Below are 21,823 nucleotides of genomic sequence, written 5' to 3' on the forward strand. Positions count from 1 at the left end.
TTAGGAGAGAGGGGGAATCGTGTGTGTGTGTGTGCGCGTGTGTGTTGGAGAGGGGGGAGAGCGTGTGTGAGAGAGCGAGGGTGGAGTGTGTGTGTGTGTGTGTGTGTGTGTGTGTGTGTAGGAGAGAGGGGGGAGAGTGTGTGTGTGTGTGGTGTGTGTGTGTAGGAGAGAGGGGAAGTGTGTGTGTGTGTGTAGGAGAGAGGGGGGAAGTGTGTGTGTGTGTAGGAGAGAGGGGAGAGTATATGTGTGTGTGTGTGTGCACGTGTGTATTGGAGAGAGGGGGGAGAGTGTGTGTGTGTGTGTGTGTGTGTGTGTGTGTGTGTGTGTGTGTGTGGAGGAGAGAGGGGGAGTGTGTGTGTGTGTGTTTAGGAGAGAGGGGGAAGTGTGTGTGTGTGTGTGTGTGCGCGCGTGTGTGTGTTGGAGAGGGGAGAGAACGTGTGTGAGAGAGAGCGAGGGAGGAGTGTGTGTGTGTTTGTGTGTGTGTGTTGGAGAGAGGGTGTGTGTGTGTGTGTGTGTAGGAGAGAGGGGGGAGTATGTGTGTGTGTGTAGGAGAGAGGGGGGAGTATGTGTGTGCGTGCGTGCGTGTGTGTGTGTGTTTAGGAGAGAGGGGGAATCGTGTGTGTGTGTGTGTGTGTGTGTGTAGGAGAGAGGGGGAGTGTGTGTGTGTGTGTGTGTGTGTGTGTGTGTGTTATGATGTTCACTGGATCAGACATCATGTCCAGTTGTGTGTGTGTAGAGGAGTGTTACCATGGAGACCCAGGTGTTCCTGCAGGTCACAGGAGGTTATTCTACTTCACACACACACACACACAGGAGTCAGGAAACACCCAGGGTGTGTGTGTGTGTGTGTGTGTGTGTGTGTGTAGGAGAGAGGGGGCGAGTGTGTGTGTGTGTGTGTAGGAGAGAGGGGGGAGTATGTGTGTGTGTGTGCGTGTGTGTGTGTAGGAGAGAGGGGGAAGTGTGTGTGTGTGTGTGTGCGTGTGTGAGAGAGCGAGGGGGGAGTGTGTGTGTGTGTGTGTGTAGGAGAGAGGGGGAGTGTGTGTGTGTGTGTTATGATGTTCACTGGATCAGTCATCATGTCCAGTTGTGTGTGTAGAGGAGTGTTACCATGGAGACTCAGGTGTTCCTGCAGGACACAGGAGGTTATTCTAGTTCACACACACACACTGAGGATCCAGAATACCCAAACAGAAACCCAAACCCAAACCCTGCATAGAGGGGCTGAGTGAATGTGGAGTTGAATGTGTGTAAGTGTGTGAGTGTGTGTGTGTGTGTGTGAGAGGAGACACTGTAGAAGGACAGAGTGCCGGCGGGCCAGTCCACATACACTCCTACTCTGTTGGAGATGGAGGGGACAGAGATGTCAGTTTCCTTCTTATTGTGTCTGACAGTGTATCTGTTATTATAGCAGCGCAAACGCCAGGACTTTATATTCCCTCCAAACCTACAGTCACCACTGCCTCCTTTCCTGTTGATTCCTTTATATGTCACTGCTATACTAACATCATCTCCACTCCACTCAGCCTCCCAGTAACAGCGTCCACACACACTCTCTCCACACACACTCTCTCCACACACACTCTCTCTACTCAGCACATTACACCAGTAATCAAATCTGTCTGGATGATCAGGATACATCTGCTCCTCCTCCACACGCGTCACCTTCCTGTTCCCCTCAGACACAGAGAGGTATCTGTGTGCTGTGTTTGGGTCCAGTGTGAACTCACACGCATCTGCACACAAGAACAGACATTAGAGGAGAGAACTACTGTGTGTGTGTGTGTGTGTGTGTGTGTGTGTGTGTGTGTGTGTGTGTGTGTGTGTGTGTGTGTGTGTAGATGTGTGTGTGTGTGTGTGTGAGTGTATGTGTATATATATATATATATATATGTGTGTTTGTGTTCATTATATTGAAACAGTGAACTCACATTTTCTTAGTCCTGGTTTCATTCTCATCGTTCCTGTATGATCCACCCTAAAACACACACACACACACACACACACACACACACACACACACACACACACAGTGTTTAAACATTCCAATTCTAATTGTTTCATTCTTTCTCTCTATTTCCATCTCTCCTATTCTTTCTCTTCATCCCTTTCTCCCTTTCCCCTCCTCCCTCTTCGTCTTCCTCTCCCGCTCTCTCCATCTCTACTTCTATTCCTTCCCCTCTTGTTCTTTCCCTCTTTATCTCCCTCCTTTCCCTTTTTCCTTCATCTCTCTATCTTGTTGTCATGACAATGTTGTCATGACAACCATCTCTCCCTGAATGCAGACAAGATGAAGATACACTGAATTCATACATGAGTTTACAGTGGTGAGTGTTCAGTAGATTTTACACTCACACTGTCAGGACCGTCTCTGTACTGTCAGACTAAACATCTGTCATGATCACCCACTCCATGACGTGTCACATGACAACTCCTCTTCTGTTTTGATTTAACTTCCTGGTTTTCCTTTTATGTGCTTTTATTTTGAATTTCCTTGTTGTGTCTGTCTTCACGCCCCATCCCTGTCACCCTCCTCCTCATTAGTGTTTTCACCTGCACCTGGTTTCATTCCCCAGTTCCTCAGGTGTTTGTAGTCCTTGTTTTCAGTATAATCTTTACTGGTCATCACACGTAGATCTTGTTGTTTGTTCACAGGTTCTACATTAATGATTCTCTCGTCTTTCTGGTTGTTGTCACTCGTGTCTCGTATATATTGTGGACAGTCTTTCAGTTTTCCTGGTTTCTATTCCAACTCTAGTACTAATCTTGATATTTGCTTTGTGTTTTGTGTATTGCTGCTGTGACGGGCAGGGGGTGAGCAACAAAAAGGAAGCGATCACACCAAGTCTCAGGGAAAAAGGGTGGTTTAATATAAAGTGTGCAAACCTAAAACCCGTGCAATAGATCCAAATTAAGGATATAATGACCAGCGGTCAACTGGTACAAAGACAAGACATATATAGGCAAACAAACGACCCTCAGGTGAGACGGATCACGGGCTCCGCCCACCTGAGGGACGCACATGACGTCACCAAACAACGACAACAACAGCCGCTGTGGACAGAGGCGGCCGGTAGGGGGCCGCCTCACCGTGACAGCTGCTTTATAATTTGTTTGTTATAAATTGTTTGTCTATTTAGCTGTTTATTCAATATGTTCTTTTGATGTGTCTGTAGTTGTATTACATGGTTGTTGTCTTTAGTTTATCTGTGTTTTCCTTAATTGTAGATCTATTTTGGGCCGTTTATAATAAACCTCATAAAAGCTCACATTTGTGTCCAGCCTCTGAGTGACCAAAGTTACATCATCAACTTTAGGAGATTTATTTATATTGACAGAAACATCTGAACCATTGTGGTCAGTAAATGTTGTGCTACTGTGTCTGTGTTTGTTCTGTGATTACAGTGTAGCCCTGAACACACACACACACACACACACTATAATGTTACCTGAGTGTGTCCAGTCTGCAGTGTGGATCCTCCAGTCTAGCAGAGAGCAGCTTCACTCCTGACTCTCCTGGGTGGTTGTAGGTCAGATCCAGTTCTTTCAGGTGTGAGGGGTTTGAGCTCAGAGCTGAAGCCAGAGAAGAACAACCTTCCTCTGTAACCAGACAACCAGACAATCTGCAGAAAGGAGAGAGAGAGGGAGAGAGAGAGAGAGAGAGAGAGGAAGAGAGAGAGAGAGGTAGAGAGAGAGAGAGGTAGAGAGAGGGGGGGGGGAGAGGGGAGGGGAGGGGAGGAGAGAGGGAGAGAGAGAGGGAGGGGGAGAGGGGAGGAGAGAGGGAGAGAAGGAGGGAGAGGGAGAGGGAGAGGGAGGGGGAGAGAGAGGGAGAGAGGGGGAGGGAGGGAGGGGGGAGAGAGGGAGAGAAGGAGGGAGAGGGAGGGGGGAGGGAGAGGGAGGGGGGAGGGAGAGAGGGAGGGGGAGAGAGAGAGAGGAGGGAGAGAAGGAGGAGAGAGGGAGAGGAGGAGAGAGGGAGAGGGAGGGGGAGGGAGAGAGAGAGGGAGAGAGGGAGGGGGAGGGAGAGGAGGAGGGAGAGAGGGAGGGGGAGGGAGAGAGGGAGGGGGAGGGAGAGAGGGAGGGGGAGGGAGAGGAGGAGGGAGGGAGAGGGAGGGGGGGAGGGAGGGAGAGGGAGGGAGGGAGAGGAGGAGAGAGGGAGGAGAAGGAGGGAGAGAGGGAGAGAAGGAGGGAGGGAGGAAGAGAGGGAGAGGGAGAGAGGGAGGGAGAGGGAGGGAGAGAGAGGTAGAGGGAGGGAGAGAGGGAGGGGGAGAGAAGGAGGGAGGGGGAGAGAAGGGGAGGGAGAGAGAGAGGGAGGGAGAGAGGGGGAGAGAGGGAGGGGGGGAGAGAGGGAGAGAGGGAGGGAGAGGGAGAGGGAGAGAAGGGGAGGGAGAGAGAGAGGGAGGGAGAGAGAGAGGGGGAGAGAGAGAGAGAGGGAGAGAGGGAGGGGGAGAGGTAGAGGGAGGGAGGGGGAGGGAGGGAGAGAGAGGTAGAGGGAGGGAGAGAGGGAGGGGGAGAGAGAGGGAGAGAAGGAGGGAGGGGGAGAGAGAGGGAGAGGGAGAGAGAGAGAGAGGGAGAGAGGGAGGGAGAGGGAGAGAAGGGGAGGGAGAGAGAGAGGGAGGGAGAGAGGGGGAGAGAAGGAGGGAGAGAGAGGGAGGGGGAGAGAAGGAGAGAGAGGTAGAGAGAGGGACGGGGAGGGAGAGAGAAGGAGGGAGAGGGAGAGAGAGGTAGAGGGAGGGAGAGAGAGGGAGGGAGAGAGAGAGGGAGGGAGAGAGGGGGAGAGAAGGAGGGAGAGGGGGAGAGAAGGAGGGAGAGGGACGGGGAGGGAGAGAGAGAGGGAGGGAGGGAGGGGGAGAGAAGGAGGGAGAGGGGGGAGGGAGAGAGAGGGAGAGAAGGAGGGAGGGAGAGAGGGAGGGGGAGAGAGAGAGAGGGAGAGAGAGGGAGGGGGAGGGAGAGAGAGAGAGGGAGGGAGGGAGAGAGGGGGAGAGAAGGAGGGAGAGGGAGAGAGAGAGAGAGGATTATAGGATTCTACATTCTACACTACAGTCATGTTTGTGTGAGCTCCTAGATCTTCGTGTTGTTTTCTGGTTTTAAATGAGAGAAATCATAAAATAATCTACAGAAACACTGCATAAAGTTTTATTAACAACGGAACTACAAAAATCAAGACTAAAAACGATAAAATCTGAGACAATTTAGAAGATTTCTGCTTATATCTGCAAGAGAGGAACACATCCAGACAGAGCAGCTATCAGCAGAACTGAGGTGAGAGAAATCAGAGGAAAACTCATCTCCTTCAGCAGCATTCATTAATCAACAACAGCACACCTGTGAGTGACACTACCTGTTCACACAGTGGAGAAAAAAAAATGACTTTATAGACTTAAATTTAGCTGATATTTAAGTGATCTTAATAGCAAAGCTAAAATTAAGCTAAAGGCTAAAGCTAAATTGTCAGTTGACATCTGAAAATAAACATTCCGTCAGTGACTTTCAATAAGCTCCTGGAATGAGTCAATCACAAGAGGCCCTGCTGCCTCCCTGCTGTCCTGAGGAGAGTGTAACCTCACTCTGCAATCCTGCACAGCTCTGTCCAGTCATATACCCTCCCCGAGGTAAAGAGTGACAACGCCCGAAAGCAGTTCAAACACAAACTCCTGAAAGAGAAGCCGAAAACTCTGTTCGCAGATCTATACAAGACTGGCCAGGTCAGCAACCTCATCTTCTACTCTGACCACCCCAGCTCATGGCACAGAGCTCTGACCTCCCACTACACCGCTGTGAAGAAGGAGGCCATCTGTAACGGGTGGAAGCTGAAAAGACCCCTGTGACCCAGATACAGTGATGACCACTGTCAACATATATAAGAACGGAACACTCATGGTCCAGGGGAACCTCAGTGAGTTTCCCTCCGACAAAACACCCACCTTGCCCACCACCCGTCACTGGATACAACCTGTCTCTTCGACCAGGTCCATTTATTTTAAAAGGTAATTCCTGTGTTTGCCAAGACCCTAAAGAACGTCACACTGGCCCGGAACATCTCCACCCCCCAACGCAACACTAGATACGGTTCACAATCCACATGGCCTTAAAGACCCTCACCACGACCTGCAAATGGACTAGTCCCCCATCTTAGACCTCAGGAACATGGACCTCATTATCCACTACTGCCAGATAAGTGGAGGAGTCACCACAAATACGTTGGTGACCCACCTCCACCCTTACCTCCACCCTTACCTCCACCCTTACCTCCACCCTTATCTCCACCCTTATCTCCACCCTTACCTCCACCCTTACCTCCACCCTTACCTCCACCCTTACCTCCACCCTTATCTCCACCCTTACCTCCACCCTTACCTCCACCCTTACCTTCACCCTTACCTACCAGAGTTACACATGATGCTCCGATGAACTAAGACCTAGCTCCTCAACAGGGCCAGATCGGGCCAGGAAGTCTGACTTACGCCCAGGCTGTCAGCAAATCAGCAAACCCAAATAACTCTGAGCTCAGAGACATTCTGCAGATGCTCAATCACATCTGCACCCATATGGTGGGTCATGGTCCATGGTAAGAGACATGGTGAAGGTCATCATTTTGCAGTGTATATAACTGACTGACTGTTCTGAATGTTTTAATGTATTTATATACTTTATAGATTACTCAGAATTTATACGTAATTTACTTATATACTTATCTATTTTCAATTTTAGCTCTTATTTTGAAAACCAGATAGCAATGCTTCATGTTTTACAGGTTTGTCTTATTCTAATTCATTTGTATTTGTATTATATATCACATTTGAAGAATGAAGCCATTATCTCCATGTGGAACATTCAGGGTATTAAATCGTCCCTGTTTGGACACAAAACCACAAACACTGATTTCACAAATAACACAAAAGACAATGACATTATAATTCTCCAGGAAACCTGGAGTAAATCAGATTCAGTTACTCACTGTCCCGCAAACTACAAGGAAATAATAATCCCTTCTGTTAAACAGCCCAACATCAAAAGAGGCAGAGACTCAGGTGGAATCATTATTTGGTATAGATCAGAACTGTCTAAATTCATAACTCCTCTAAAATTAGGAAAAACACATATTTGGCTTAAAATTAATAAAGAAATTCTAAACACTCCAAACAATATATTCCTTTGTTCAATCTACATTCGTCCATGTGAATCCCCTTACTACAACAAAGATATTTTGCCCAGTCTCCATGATCAAATCAGCATCCTCCAGGCCCAGGGAAGTGTGCTGATCTGTGGAGATCTGAACGCACGTACCGGATCTCTACCTGATCTCAACACAGAACAAGGTAACAATCACATATTTGGATATCATTACCCAAGAAACTTTAATAATCTGCCCCGATATAACTCTGACACACAGACAAACAAGAATGGGAAGGACCTCCTTCAGCTCTGTCGAAATCTGGGTCTGTACATCGTCAACGGTAGGACACGAGGGGACTCTTTGGGGAGATACACCTTTTGCTCACTGCTTGGTAACAGTACAGTAGATTATGTCATAACAGATTTAGACCCTTTCGCTCTCAGTGCATTCATTGTTAAACCATTAACTCCTCTGTCTGATCACAGCCAAATCACTGTGTTCATTAAAAGGACAGAGAATAACAACACTGCACTCACACAGCCCAGTAAGCTGTTTAATATCAGGAGACCATACAGATGGGCCCAAAACAACGCAGAAGAGTTCCAGAAAGCAATCAGCACTCAAGAAATTCAAACACTTTTAGACACCTTTCTGGACACCACACACACTCACAGTAACGAAGGCATCAATCTTGCAGTTAAGAATATAAATCACATTTTTATTAAAACTGCCAAAATATGCAACCTAAGAAAATTAAGGAACAAACCAAATCCAACAGATAATAAGTGGTTTGATACAGAATGTCAAAACATCAGAAAAGAATTAAGAAAACTATCAAACCAAAAACACAAACTCCCAAACAATGCAGATTTACGCCTTCAGTACTGTGAAACACTGAAACTCTACAAACGTACAATCAGAATCAAAAAAGCTCAATATACACAACAACAACTGACACTAATTGAGGAGTCCATCAATACAAATAATTTTTGGAACCACTGGAACCACTTAATAAATCTAAATCTGAAGAATTGGTTATCCAAAATAGTGACATATGGATAACACATTTTTAAGTCACTTAATAAATTACCCAATACAATACTTGAACATATAACTGAAAAACTTAACATATTAGAACGGGCAATAAAACAGTCCCAGAATCCCCTGGACTCCCCCATTACTGAGCAGGAACTTAGAAATAAAATATCTACCTTAAAACCAAAGAAAGCAAGTGGGCCTGATGCCATTTTAAATGAAATGATCAAACATACAAGTAAAAAATTCCAATTGGCCATCCTCAAACTATTCAACATGATTCTGAGTGTAGGTCACTTCCCTAATATCTGGAATCAAGGACTTGTAACACAGATTTTCAAAAGTGGAGATAAATTCGACCCTAATAACTACCGAGGCATCTGTGTGAACAGTAATCTGGGGAAGCTACTCTGTAGTATCATTAATTCAAGACTTATAAACTTCCTTATGAAGCACAGTGTTTTGAGTAAAAGTCAGATTGGATTCATACCAAATCACCGCACATCAGATCATATTTACACCCTACACACCTTAATTGACCTACATGTTAACCAGAAAACAGCCAAAATTTGCATGTTTCATAGACTTAAAAAAAGCATCTGACACAATTTGGCACAATGGTCTATTTTACAAATTATTAGAAAGTGGTGTAGGGGGTAAAATATATGACATTATTAAATCCATGTACACAAAGAATAGGTGCGGTATAAAGATTGGCAACAAAAGAAGCACATTCTTCTCCCAGGAGCGTGGAGTGACACAAGGCTGCTGCTTAAGCCCAACATTATTCAACATATATATCAATGAATTGGCCACCATCTTAGAACACTCTGCAGCACCTGGTCTCACTCTACATGACTCAGAAATCAAGTTTCTGCTCTATGCAGATGGTTCTGTTGTCCCCCACAGAGAAGGGGCTGCAGGAGAACTTGGACCTGCTGGAGCAGTACTGCCAGACCTGGGCCCTGGCAGTGTCCCCCCGTAAAGGGACAGTGAGTAACACACACACACATACACGCACAAACACACACATACCTTGTTTGGAATCACTTTGATTTATATTGATCTATTTATTTCTTCTCCTCTACTTATTTATTTGCTTTCCTTTCTTTTCACTTCTTCAACTTTAAATTCATGTTCAAGTTCATCATAATTAGAATTGTTCATATTTTTCAATGATTTATTAATGTTGAACGATAACACAGCTTTGGCAATACTGTAACTGCATATGGTCATGCCAATAAAGCTTATTGAATTGAAATTGAATTGAATTGAGAGAGATGTGTGTGTTCACAGATCAGTCTTCATGGAGCAGCTAGAGATGCTGGGAACTGTAGTGAAGGTTCCTCCACTCTCATCTCCAAGATGGCGTCCTTTCTGACACATCCACCTTTATAAACATCTGCTAGGGTGGGAGTGGGGCTCCCATGATCCTCTCTGAGGCCCTGGTTAGCTGCTCCATGTCCTGTCTGTACAGTGTGTCATCATTATTGGTGATCAGACTGATTGTAGTGTCGTCTGTGAATGTTGTGATGTGATTGGGCTGAACGTGTCAGTGCAGTCATGTGTGAGTAATGTGAACAGGAGAGGTGTGAACACACAGTCATGTGTGAGTAATGTGAACAGGAGAGGTGTGAACACACAGTCATGTGTGAGTAATGTGAACAGGAGAGGTGTGAACACAGTCATGTGTGAGTAATGTGAACAGGAGAGGTGTGAACACACAGTCATGTGTGAGTATTGTGAACAGGAGAGGTGTGAACACACAGTCATGTGTGAGTAATGTGAACAGGAGAGGTGTAAGCACACAGTCATGTGTGAGTAATGTGAACAGGAGAGGTGTGAGCACACAGTCATGTGTGAGTAATGTGAACAGGAGAGGTGTGAACACACAGTCATGTGTGAGTAATGTGAACAGGAGAAGTGTGAGCACACAGTCATGTGTGAGTAATGTGAACAGGAGAGGTGTGAACACAGTCATGTGTGAGTAATGTGAACAGGAGAGGTGTGAACACAGTCATGTGTGAGTAATGTGAACAGGAGAGGTGTGAACACACAGTCATGTGTGAGTAATGTGAACAGGAGAGGTGTGAACACACAGTCATGTGTGAGTAATGTGAACAGGAGAGGTGTGAACACACAGTCAGGTGTGAGTAATGTGAACAGGAGAGGTGTGAACACACAGTCCTGGGGGAGACGCTGCTCAGTGTGATGCTGCTGGATGTTCTGTTCTCTGTTCTCACTGACTGTGGTCTGTGTGTAAGAATGTACAGTACACAGCTGCAGAGTGGTGTGTGGAGGCCCAGAGTGACCAGCTTCTCTGGGAGCTGTTGTGTAATGATGGTATTGAAAGTGGAGCTGATGTAGATAAACATCCTGACGTGTCTTTGTTCTCTAGATGTGTGAGAGTCACGTGTAGTGCACTGGATACAGCGTCCTCACCAGATCTATTTACATTATATGATTATTGAAGGGGATCAAAGTAGGAGGCAGGAGGGTCTAATATGCTGCATGACTGAACTATCAAAACATTTCATGGTGATGGAGGTCAGAGCTACAGGACCAACCAAGAAGAATCTCTGTTGAATATAACAAATCTCACCTGAGTGTCTCCAGTTTACAGTGTGAACTCTTCAGTCCAGCACAGAGCTGCTCCACTCCTGAATTGTTCAGGTCGTTGTTACTAAGGTCCAGTTCCTTCAGGAGGGATTTTTCCATTTGCAAAACTGATGCCAGGTTTTCACAAGTCTTTTCCCCAAGATTACAGAGAGCCAGACTGCAAGTAGATACAACAGATATTACTATACACTCTACAGCTGACACAACAGATATTACAATATAGACATTAGTTTTTATTAATGATCATGCTGCTAATTTTTATAACATTTAGATATCGTGTTTGAAGAACACAACTACATAATAAAAATGACTATACACAAAATTACCACCAGGTGTCAGTGTTTGTCATTAACCCATGTGGTTGCAGCAGTGTATCTGTGGAGATAATAAACCCAGTTCTCAAGGGGGTGATACAGGATAAACCAGAGCATCTTTTAACTTCTGCTAATAACTTCTGACTAACTGACTACTTCACTGTTACTAAGTGTGATCACATGTGAGGTGTGTAAATGTAAAAATCTTAAATAGTATATTGTAAAAATGTTCATTGAGGAATATTTCAGAGTAACGTTGAAGGTTCATTTTGAGTCATACAAACACTACATCAACTAGGTGTAGCCCCTCTATAGGAGGTGTGGTGCAGTGTAAATGTAGAAAAACTTAAATAAATAGTATAATGTTAAAATGGTAATTAAGGAACATTTCAGAGTAATGTTGAAGTCTAATTTTAAAGAGTCCTACAGACACAGAATAAACCAAGTAGCTCCCCTATCTGCTCCAGGATAGGGGGTGTGGTGCAGTTTCCTGCAGTCATGGGTTTGGGTCTCCCCAGTTAAAATTGTGGTTCTCAATTTAGATGAACTCACCCACTATTACTTTCCTCTCACTACTATGATGATATAATCTCGTGATATGTGACGCTCAGTGAGTGAAGACTCTAAACACAAACCTACATTATAGGCCACACTAACATTAATCAGGTTAACCAACTCACATATTTTGTTATGTCATAACACATTTTTCCCCTTATTCCACACTAATGATCAGAATGATCACCTCACTGCAGATCAAACGCTGCAGATCTGATGGAGTCGTCTGTCCTTACACTCATTAATCTGAACCAGTTAAATATCTGACACAACTGAACTTGTCTCTCCTCGTCCTGCCGTGGGTGGTGAACGCCGGTTCACTCAGGGAATCATCCCGCATCCCCGGTAGATTGTGCTGCTACCGAGCAGTGGACCAGCCCTCGTGAGGCGGGATGTCGTCATCCCTCGTGATATTAGGACGCTATCGGTCAGCTCGTCGTCCCTCGACCAACGTCGTCAATAACACTACTAACTAGTACCGTTAATCATAATAAAAGTAATACTGACTCTTCCCCATCACACTCTTAGAAGTCTCCACTATTAAAGAGATTTAAACAACATCCCCAGAATTAACGAGACTGATTCACTGACTGTGATGCTAATGCTAATATCGGAGTTTCTGAGGTAAATAGAGACAGTAAACTCTTAAAGTGAATATACATCTGTGTCTTATATTCACAAGACTAGTTAACCTGGGCTACATGGGCAAGAAACTGAGACAAATCTGACAGAAATACAATTAGCTAGCTAAATTAGACAGACTTTGTACAAAATACATTTTCATGATCTTCTACAGTTCACTTCACCTCAGTAAATCTAAACAGCTCCCTTAATGCTATTGGCCACAGAAATTACATCATTACATCTCTCGTCATGGCCTCGCCCAACATCATATTTGATTGGGTACAATTACCGCCACTCAATTGACAACATAATAAAATTGTCAATCAAATTGCCAACGCAAATTCTTCCTTCTCATGGGTGACATTTCTGCCTTTGATGCTTTCAAATTGTACAGTTTTAAGAATTATTTGAATAAATACTTCATAATTATACAACAGCAATCAAGGTTATTTCTTGTGCTCCCAGGTTTTGTTTAGGAACAGTATCTTCACTATATTACACTGTTATGGTGTTTCTGATCATTCTGGTGTCCTACACTAGTGTCCCAACACACAAACCCTGATGCTACCACACCACAGTTACAGTGAAACTATAAACACTCAAGAACTGTAGTTTGATAAGATATAATAGATAGACTGCACACAAGTGTGGTAATAGAACACAGATTTGTACCTTTTGTTTTCAGAGTTGACTCTGTCCTAGTACAACTCCCCCATGTCATTTGTGTAGAGCAGTGTTTTGAGATGCTGATGCTAGCTCCTACCTGAGGTTCACCATCTGCACTGATGGGACTGTGACCACTTGGCCGGGGAACAAGAACCTTAACTATAACTGTACAACCACCTTTTGACCACAAATACGGACTTGTGCTAATGGTCCGCCCAATGAAGGATGGGTTCTCTTTTGAGTCTTGGTTCTCCCGGGGTTTCTTCCTAATCCCCACCATCATAGGGAGTTTTTCCTTGCCACTGTCACATTTGGCCTGCTCATTAGGGATCTGGACCCATACGATTGTAAAGCTGCTTTGTGACAACACGTGTTGTAAAAAGCGCTATATAAATAAATTTGACTTTTGACTTAGACGTGACAAGGTTTGCGTGTCCTGCCAGATGGGGGTGAGGGTCATTTTCTGTCTTAGAATGTTTTCTCTTGGTTTTGTCTAGTCAGACAGCAGGACATCACACTGTGTTTTAAAGACAAGTATGGGGAGGAGCTCGTGTTGGGTTTGGTTATCACTGTGGCTCTGCTCCCCATGGACACAGATGTCTGTCTCTCTCTGTCTCTCTGTCTCTCTCTCTCTCTCTCTCCCACCTGAAAATGTCTGCTGCCCTACAATAACACCATCTGAAGATGAGTGACTCCTACACTAAAATTTTTGGCTAACTAGGGAAATTGAGAGCAGCTATTTATGAAACCAGCCAAAATCACAAAAATAATTCATGCCTGTAAATACGTAAAGAATAAGACATGCTGACTTTATAAAATTACACTACAGTGCCTTCACAGGTTAACATGTCCAATCCAGAATGAATTCACAGAAATCTCACCTGAGTATCTCCAGTTTACAGTGTGAACTCTTCATTCCCGCACAGAGATGTTCCACTCCTGAATGGTCCAAGTTGTTGTTATTAAGTTCCAGTTGTTTCAAGGAGTTTTCTGTTTGTAGAGCTGATTTGAGATATTCACAAGATGTTTTTGTCAGACTGCAGCCAGCTAGTCTGCAAAGGAGAAAATATAGTACAGACAGCAGTTTAGACGAGGTGGGATCACAGAAATAGGATGATCATATTTTTACATAAAATATAATAGTTAGAAATATATGAATAAGGAATATTGTCTTTGGTAATACTGTCACAGTGTCATGTACATATGAACCTTTCCATTCAAGAATGAATTCAGAAATCTCACCTGAGTGTCTCCAGTTTACAGTGTGAACTCTTCAGTCCAACAGAGAGCTGCTCCACTCCTGAATCCTGCAAGTTGTTGTTATTCAAGTCCAACTCCTTCAAGGTGTTTTCTGTTTGTAGATTTGATGTGAGATATCCACAAGACTTCACAGTGAGATTACAGCCAGCTAGTCTGTAAAGTAGTAAATACAGCACAGAGTGCAGTTCAGTCAGAGAATGTGGAATCACACATAAGTGATTTAAATATCAGAGGAGGAAACTATAATTTATATGTTTGATATTGATGTTTACTATGAGATATTCAACAGTCTTTCTCTTTTATTAGAGTTTCTCTAACTATCTTATTGTAACGTGTACATTACATTTACTTCAGTGTTCAAAGTGATGACAGGCCTCTATTGTACCATCATCACCTGAATGGTCCCTCTAATGGTGCTATAGTCTCTAATATGGCTACTACTCCACAGTTAAACAGAATGAACTATAGTTATTTATTCATGTTCTCTCAACATTTGTTTCTGTTTTAAGAAACCTTTGACAACTGTTATCATGGTTTAAGTATTTGTATTTAGGCTTAAAACAGTAGTGACAGAATTTAGAGATGATGAAATTATCTGTAAGGTCTCATCATTGGTCCAGCACCCACAGTTACAGGGTTGCATGTGCTCAAGAATGCACATAAAGATGGGACTAGACTATTTGGGATCATGGGGGAACATAGCATAACACAATGTTACATTTAAGGTGCAAATTAACTATTCTGTGGTGATTCCTACCCAGTCTAGGCAGGAATTTAGTGTTTAAAAAGCTCTTAGTCATTTTCTTGATAGAGACCGAATTTTAGACATGGGCTTTTTTTGCACTGTGCACTGTTTAGCTGTTGATGCTCCAAAACGGTCACTGAGTGTGACACAGAAGGCACTAAAATAACTGTGTCTCTTTTTGTACCTCTGTCCTAATCAGTTCATTCAGTCGCACATGTGAGTTTTTCCATCATGCTTATTTTTTAAATAATAAAGTAAAATTCAGATGAAGGCATTGTTGACTGAGCTTCCCAACACCTCCATTGACCACAACCACCTTGTAAACAAAAACCTTGTAATATTAAATTTATACATAATGTGTTACATTAAAACTTACTTAAACATTCAGTATTCAGTAGTTTTTGTTGGCTGTGCTGGTGCAGCACAAAAATAATTTTTATTGTTTGAATATAATCATTTAATATTCCAATTTCACAAGAAAAATCTTTTGACATTTGTCTTTGTTCATATTAACATTTCCATTCAAGAACGAGTTCATGAATAAATAGAATTTGTATTATTGAACAACTCACCTGAGTGTCTCCAGTTTACAGTGTGAACTGTTCAGTCCAGCAGAGAGTTGCTTCATTCCTGCATCATGCAGGGTGGTGTAACTGGCATCCAGCTCTTTCAAGGGGGAGTTTTCTGTTTGTAGAGCTGATGTTAGAGATTTACAAAACTCTTCACTGAGGTCACAGCCAGTTAATCTGCAAAGGAGTAAATACATTAGCATTCTGTCACTGATTGGTCTGTGAGAGAAATCAGGAATCAAACATTTTACTAAACAGCCCCTCATGCAATACATGACCAACGTACTGCAGACCCATCTAAAACACAGCTATCTCAAATTCAGATACCAGCCTCAGCACCATGTGAAGCAGAGTAGAACCTGCAGTAGAACCCTGCTGTACAGCCCTGCAGTAGAACCCTGCAGTAGAACCCTGCAGTAGAACTCTGCTTTAGAGCCCTGCAGTAGAACCCTGCAGTAGAACCCTGCAGTAGAGCCCTGCAGTAGAACCCTGCTGTAGAACCCTGCTGTAGAACCCTGTTTCACCTCTCATCAGTCTCCTGCTCAGCAGTGGACTATGCCTTGTTGTTCCACACCTTACACCGATGGACGTATGCATGGAGGGTCTGTGAGGGGACCTCCAGACAGAAGAGTATGTGGGTGACTTGATTGATGACAGGTTTTCTTTTAGATCTCATATAGGTTAAAACTGGGGTTTCTTTATCATCACAGGACATGTTTTACATTTTGCTACCAGGGAAAACACTGGTTGCTACCACCATTCCGTCACAGTAGGCCGGGCCAACCCCACAGGGGAACCGCCCACGTCACATTCCACTACACAACCACTCCCCCTTTCCAATTCACCTACCTACTCAATAATCACCGGCACCTGTCTCTCTCATCTGTCTCACCCCCTACTTCAGCCCACAGGTCCAGCACGCCAATGCTGTGCATTCCTTGAGCACAGAGGACTGAGTCTGCCTGTGTCATCTTCCTCTGTCTTCCTCCCAGCTGCTAAGTTACGGACTCTGCCTTAAGCGCCTGTTTCTACAGTCCAGCACTGTGTGTGTGTGGCTCCACTTCACTTCACTTGAGTGTGGTTGTTATTGTTGTGCTATGGACATTAAAGATTTCATGGCACCATAATCCACGCCTGCTGCTTCTGTCACCCTGTTACACTCTTTTCCAACTAGATTGTATTCTGTACATTTTATTGCTGTTTGATTTGGTGTTTTATGGTGTAATTGTGAGTTGTCTGTTTTAAATGTTGAAACTGATGTTTTAGGCTGCTGTCTTGAGCAGACTTCTCTTGACAAAGAGATCCTTGTGTCTCAATGGGACCAACCTGGATAAATAAAGGCAAAATAATAATAAAAAAATGATTGTCTCCTGGAAGACAAACATCTCTCCCTCCATAAGAAGTCTTCACAACACACGTCCACCCCACCAGCGCTTGAGACATCATCCCAGGCCAAGATCATGCAGCTGGGAGGAGTCCACATGTCCCCTGATGAGAAGAGACATACACAACTGCACCACTACCCACTACCAGTACTGCAGTAGTTCAGACTAGTGGTCAAAGACATTTGGGTTTTAAGTGGGAAGACAAAGTCAAAAGTTACACACATGCTACACCTGACACACCTGTCACATGCTACATGTTTATCTCTGAGGAATTCCAACACTTAAGTTACTCAGTTAATGGACTCCTGAGTCTTCTAGAACGATCAAGACTCTTCCTGCCTATTGTTGTAGCGACTACAACTCCTCACAGCGAAATCCCTAACGGACAGGCACTTGGCCACTCAGGGAGTTTTAGCTTTTTAAGTGACACTAGGGGGCGGGGCCTGCGCGCACTAGGGGTGCAGCAGGCTAGTGGGGAAGAGGTGAGAGAGCGAACAGTGCTGTTGTTCAGTTGCATTATCAATAAAGTTTCACTCCTCTGGATTTTTGGATTAAGCAGTTTCTGCCTCAGTTCCCGAACCCACTTCAGTTAACCACATGTAAGACAATTAAGACTTTATATGTATGTGCACTATTAGTTAGATTTTAGACAAGACAGCTGACAATTTTGTGTTTGTGAAATGTGCCAGGTTTAATTGGCTAATGAATTACCTTCCAATCCTTCATTTCTGAAAGGTCCTTATTGGTCTTGAAATTAGGGAGCATAATTCACCCAGACATTTTACTCAATCTGTACATCATCTATTTTGGGTTAATGACTCTTATTAATCAAATATTTGCATCCCCCATCCGAGCTTTAGAAAATCTTCTGGACAGTATAATGGATTACTCACATAGCTTTTCTACAGTTGGTGACAGCTGGGATGAGTCTCCTATAACCCTCCTCTGATGTGTTGTATTTATTCAGGTTCCACTCATTCCTCACATACTGTGAGTGGAGACGCAGGTAGGATACACCTGAACACTGTGCAGGAGAAAGCTGCTTCTTTGAGGATTTCACTGGAAATAGAAGAAACAACTCAAATTCAAAAGGATATTAATAGTCTGACTCACATTCCTCTTACTATCAGTGCAGCTGCTGAATTATTCACTGTTACATATAACACATATATTCATTACATATACCAAATTCATCAGCCAAGACTTTTGAACACTGTGCAGGAGAAAGCTTCTTTCTGAGGATTTAGAGAGAAACTGTCACGTAGGGCAACGCCCCCTCTCGTAGCTGTCACTCTGGGTTCCCTCATGTCCGTGTTCCCTGCCTGTTTGTCCCGCCCTGCTTGTTTGTTGCCACGCCCCAGTGTCATTGTTATCACCTGTTCCTTGTTTCGGTTCTATGTATATAAGTCCCGTCATTCCCCAGTCGTGTCATCCGTGATTTTGTCTACTGTGTGCCTTGTACTTTGTTTGGTCGTATCCGTCGGTGTGCATTTACTGTTAGCCTGTTTATTCCCTGGTCCGTAAGTCCTCCTTGTTCTTGTGATTATGTCAGTTCATGTTTCTTGTTCGGATTGCCTGCCTGCTATGACCCATGCCTGTGTTATCAACTCTGCTTTTGGTATTCCCCGTAATAAATCTCGCTCATCTCAGCGATTGTGTCCGTCTCCTCGCTCCGTGGCGCGAGCCACGTTACAGAAACATTAGACACAATCATCCAATGACTGTTGTAACAAATGACCCTGTCTCGGACCTTTGAAGAAAAAAGTAAGAGAGAGCTGCATTTATTTTAAAAAGCTGACTCAATGTATAAGTGAGTTATTGGTTTCTAAGGCCTTTTGACCATAATATACCACTGTTTTAAGTTTTTCACTATTTTTAACAGACTGAATATCTGGAAAGTTATATACTGATTAACTGATTTACTGGTGCTGAGAAAACAGTGATGGCATAGTGAACCCATCAAAAAGGCCTGAAGTGCAGGACTATTTATTACATGTGACTGAAGACACAGGTAGGATACAGCTGAACACTGTATATGAGAAAGTTGCTTCTTTGAGGATTTCACTGGAATTGGAGAAAAACAAATTTAAAACCTAATTTCTGTTCTACAAGGAATAAATTTAGAAATTTGTGAACAAATCTCTCCACAGACTCCAAACCTTTTCATTCATTCATTTCAATTTCATCCCCAATACTAACACATCACACCTCCACTACATCACTCCCTCAATCCGTCTCCCCAATACTAACACATCACACCTCCACTACATCACTCCCTCAATCCGTCTTCCCAATACTAACACATCACACCTCCTCTACGTCACTCCCTCAATCCCAGTCTCCCCAATACTAACACATCACACCTCCACTACATCACTCCCTCAATCCCAGTCTCCCCAATACTAACACATCACACCTCCGCTACATCACTCCCTCAATCCCAGTCTCCCCAATACTAACACATCACACCTCCTCTACATCACTCCCTCAATCCCAGTCTCCCCAATACTAACACACCACACCTCCACTACATCACTCCCTCAATCCGTCTCCCCAATACTAACACATCACACCTCCTCTACATCACTCCCTCAATCGGTCTACCCAATACTAACACATCACACCTCCGCTACATCACTCCCTCAATCCCAGTCTCCCCAATACTAACACATCACACCTCCTCTACATCACTCCCTCAATCCCAGTCTCCCCAATACTAACACACCACACCTCCACTACATCACTCCCTCAATCCGTCTCCCCAATACTAACACATCACACCTCCGCTACATCACTCCCTCAATCCCAGTCTCCCCAATACTAACACATCACACCTCCTCTACATCACTCCCTCAATCCCAGTCTCCCCAATACTAACACACCACACCTCCGCTACATCACTCCCTCAATCCCAGTCTCCCCAATACTAACACATCACACCTCCTCTACATCACTCCCTCAATCCGTCTCCCCAATACTAACACATCACTCCTTCAATCCCAGTCTCCCCAATACTAACACATCACACCTCCGCTACATCACTCGCTCAACCCCAGTCTCCTCAATACTAACACATCACACCTCCACTACATCACTCCCTCAATCCCAGTCTCCCCAATACTAACAAATCACACCTCCACTACATCACTCCTTCAATCCCAGTCTCCCCAATACTAATACATCACACCTCCACTACATCACTCCCTCAATCCCAGTCTCCCCAATACTAACACATCACACCTCCACTACATCACTCCCTCAATCCCAGTCTCCCCAATACTAACAAATCACACCTCCTCTACATCACTCCCTCAATCCCAGTCTCCCCAATACTAACACACCACACCTCGCCTACATCACTCCCTCAACCCCAGTCTCCCCAATACTAACACATCACACCTCCACTACATCACTCCCTCAATCCCAGTCTCCCCAATACTAACAAATCACACCTCCTCTACATCACTCCCTCAATCCCAGTCTCCCCAATACTAACACACCACACTTCCACTACATCACTCCCTCAATCCCAGTCTCCCCAATACCAACACACCACACCTCCTCTACGTCACTCCCTCAATCCCAGTCTCCCCAATACTAACACACCTCCACTACATCACTCCCTCAATCCATCTCCCCAATACTAACACATCACACCTCCACTACATCACTCCCTCAATCCCAGTCTCCCCAATTTTAACACATCACACCTCCGCTACCTCACTCCCTCAATCCCAGTCTCCCCAATACTAACACACCACACCTCGCCTACATCACTCCCTCAACCCCAGTCTCCCCAATACTAACACATCACACCTCCACTACATCACTCCCTCAATCCCAGTCTCCCCAATACTAACAAATCACACCTCCTCTACATCACTCCCTCAATCCCAGTCTCCCCAATACTAACACACCACACCTCCCCTACATCACTCCCTCAACCCCAGTCTCCCCAATACTAACACATCACACCTCCACTACATCACTCCCTCAATCCCAGTCTCCCCAATACTAACACATCACACCTCCGCTACATCACTCCCTCAATCCCAGTCTCCCCAATACTAATACATCACACCTCCACTACATCACTCCCTCAATCCCAGTCTCCCCAATACTAACACATCACACCTCCTCTACATCACTCCCTCAATCCGTCTCCCCAATACTAACACATCACACCTCCGCTACATCACTCCCTCAATCCCAGTCTCCTCAATACTAACACATCACACTTCCTCTACATCACTCCCTCAATCCCAGTCTTCCCAATACTAACACATCACACCTCCCCTACATCACTCCCTCAATCCGTCTCCCCAATACTAACACACCACACCTCCGCTACATCACTCCCTCAATCCCAGTCTCCCCAATACTAACACATCACACCTCCACTACGTCACTCCCTCAATCCCAGTCTCCCCAATACTAACACATCACACCTCCACTACGTCACTCCCTCAATCCCAGTCTCCCCAATACTAACACATCACACCTCCACTACATCACTCCCTCAATCCCAGTCTCCCCAATACTAACACACCACACCTCCCCTACATCACTCCCTCAATCCCAGTCTCCCCAATACTAACACACCACACCTCCACTACATCACTCCCTCAATCCCAGTCTCCCCAATACTAACACATCACACCTCCACTACATCACTCCCTCAATCCCAGTCTCCCCAATACTAACACATCACACCTCCACTACATCACTCCCTCAATCCCAGTCTCCCCAATACTAACACACCACACCTCCACTACATCACTCCCTCAATCCCAGTCTCCTCAATACTAACACATCACACCTCCGCTACATCACTCCCTCAATCCCAGTCTCCCCAATACTAACACATCACACCTCCTCTACATCACTCCCTCAATCGGTCTACCCAATACTAACACATCACACCTCCTCTACATCACTCC

General features: G+C 44.6%; 2 protein-coding genes across 2 annotated transcripts in view; both read right to left on the minus strand.

Moving 5' to 3' along the window:
- Positions 1–21,823, minus strand: part of LOC143492533 (uncharacterized) — a 695,466-nt gene that overhangs the window by 245,919 nt on the left and 427,724 nt on the right. The window contains exon 6 of the mRNA XM_076990860.1: positions 13,806–13,976. Coding sequence (XP_076846975.1) covers positions 13,806–13,976 — 171 coding nt within the window. The remainder of the gene's footprint in view (positions 1–13,805; positions 13,977–21,823) is intronic.
- LOC143492541 (ribonuclease inhibitor-like) lies at positions 1,906–10,919 on the minus strand. The gene is made up of 3 exons (XM_076990868.1): positions 10,749–10,919; positions 3,447–3,620; positions 1,906–1,975 (listed from the first exon to the last, which is right to left on the minus strand). Exons 1-3 carry the CDS (start codon positions 10,862–10,864, stop codon positions 1,906–1,908), a joined length of 360 nt encoding a protein of 119 aa, XP_076846983.1. The 5' UTR covers positions 10,865–10,919.

The sequence above is a fragment of the Brachyhypopomus gauderio genome, unplaced genomic scaffold (assembly GCF_052324685.1).
Source record: "Brachyhypopomus gauderio isolate BG-103 unplaced genomic scaffold, BGAUD_0.2 sc78, whole genome shotgun sequence".
In the NCBI taxonomy this organism is placed as follows: domain Eukaryota; kingdom Metazoa; phylum Chordata; class Actinopteri; order Gymnotiformes; family Hypopomidae; genus Brachyhypopomus; species Brachyhypopomus gauderio.

Coding starts and splice junctions, on each gene's coding strand:
- LOC143492541 (XM_076990868.1), bottom strand. CDS start 10,864: ATGGAAAAATCCCTCCTGAAGGAACTGGACCTTAGTAACAACGACCTG. Junction 3,621..10,748: donor TGTAAACTGGAGACACTCAG/GTGAGATTTGTT, acceptor TCCTTTCTGCAG/ATTGTCTGGTTGTCTGGTTA. Junction 1,976..3,446: donor TGCAGACTGGACACACTCAG/GTAACATTATAG, acceptor TGTGTGTTTTAG/GGTGGATCATACAGGAACGA.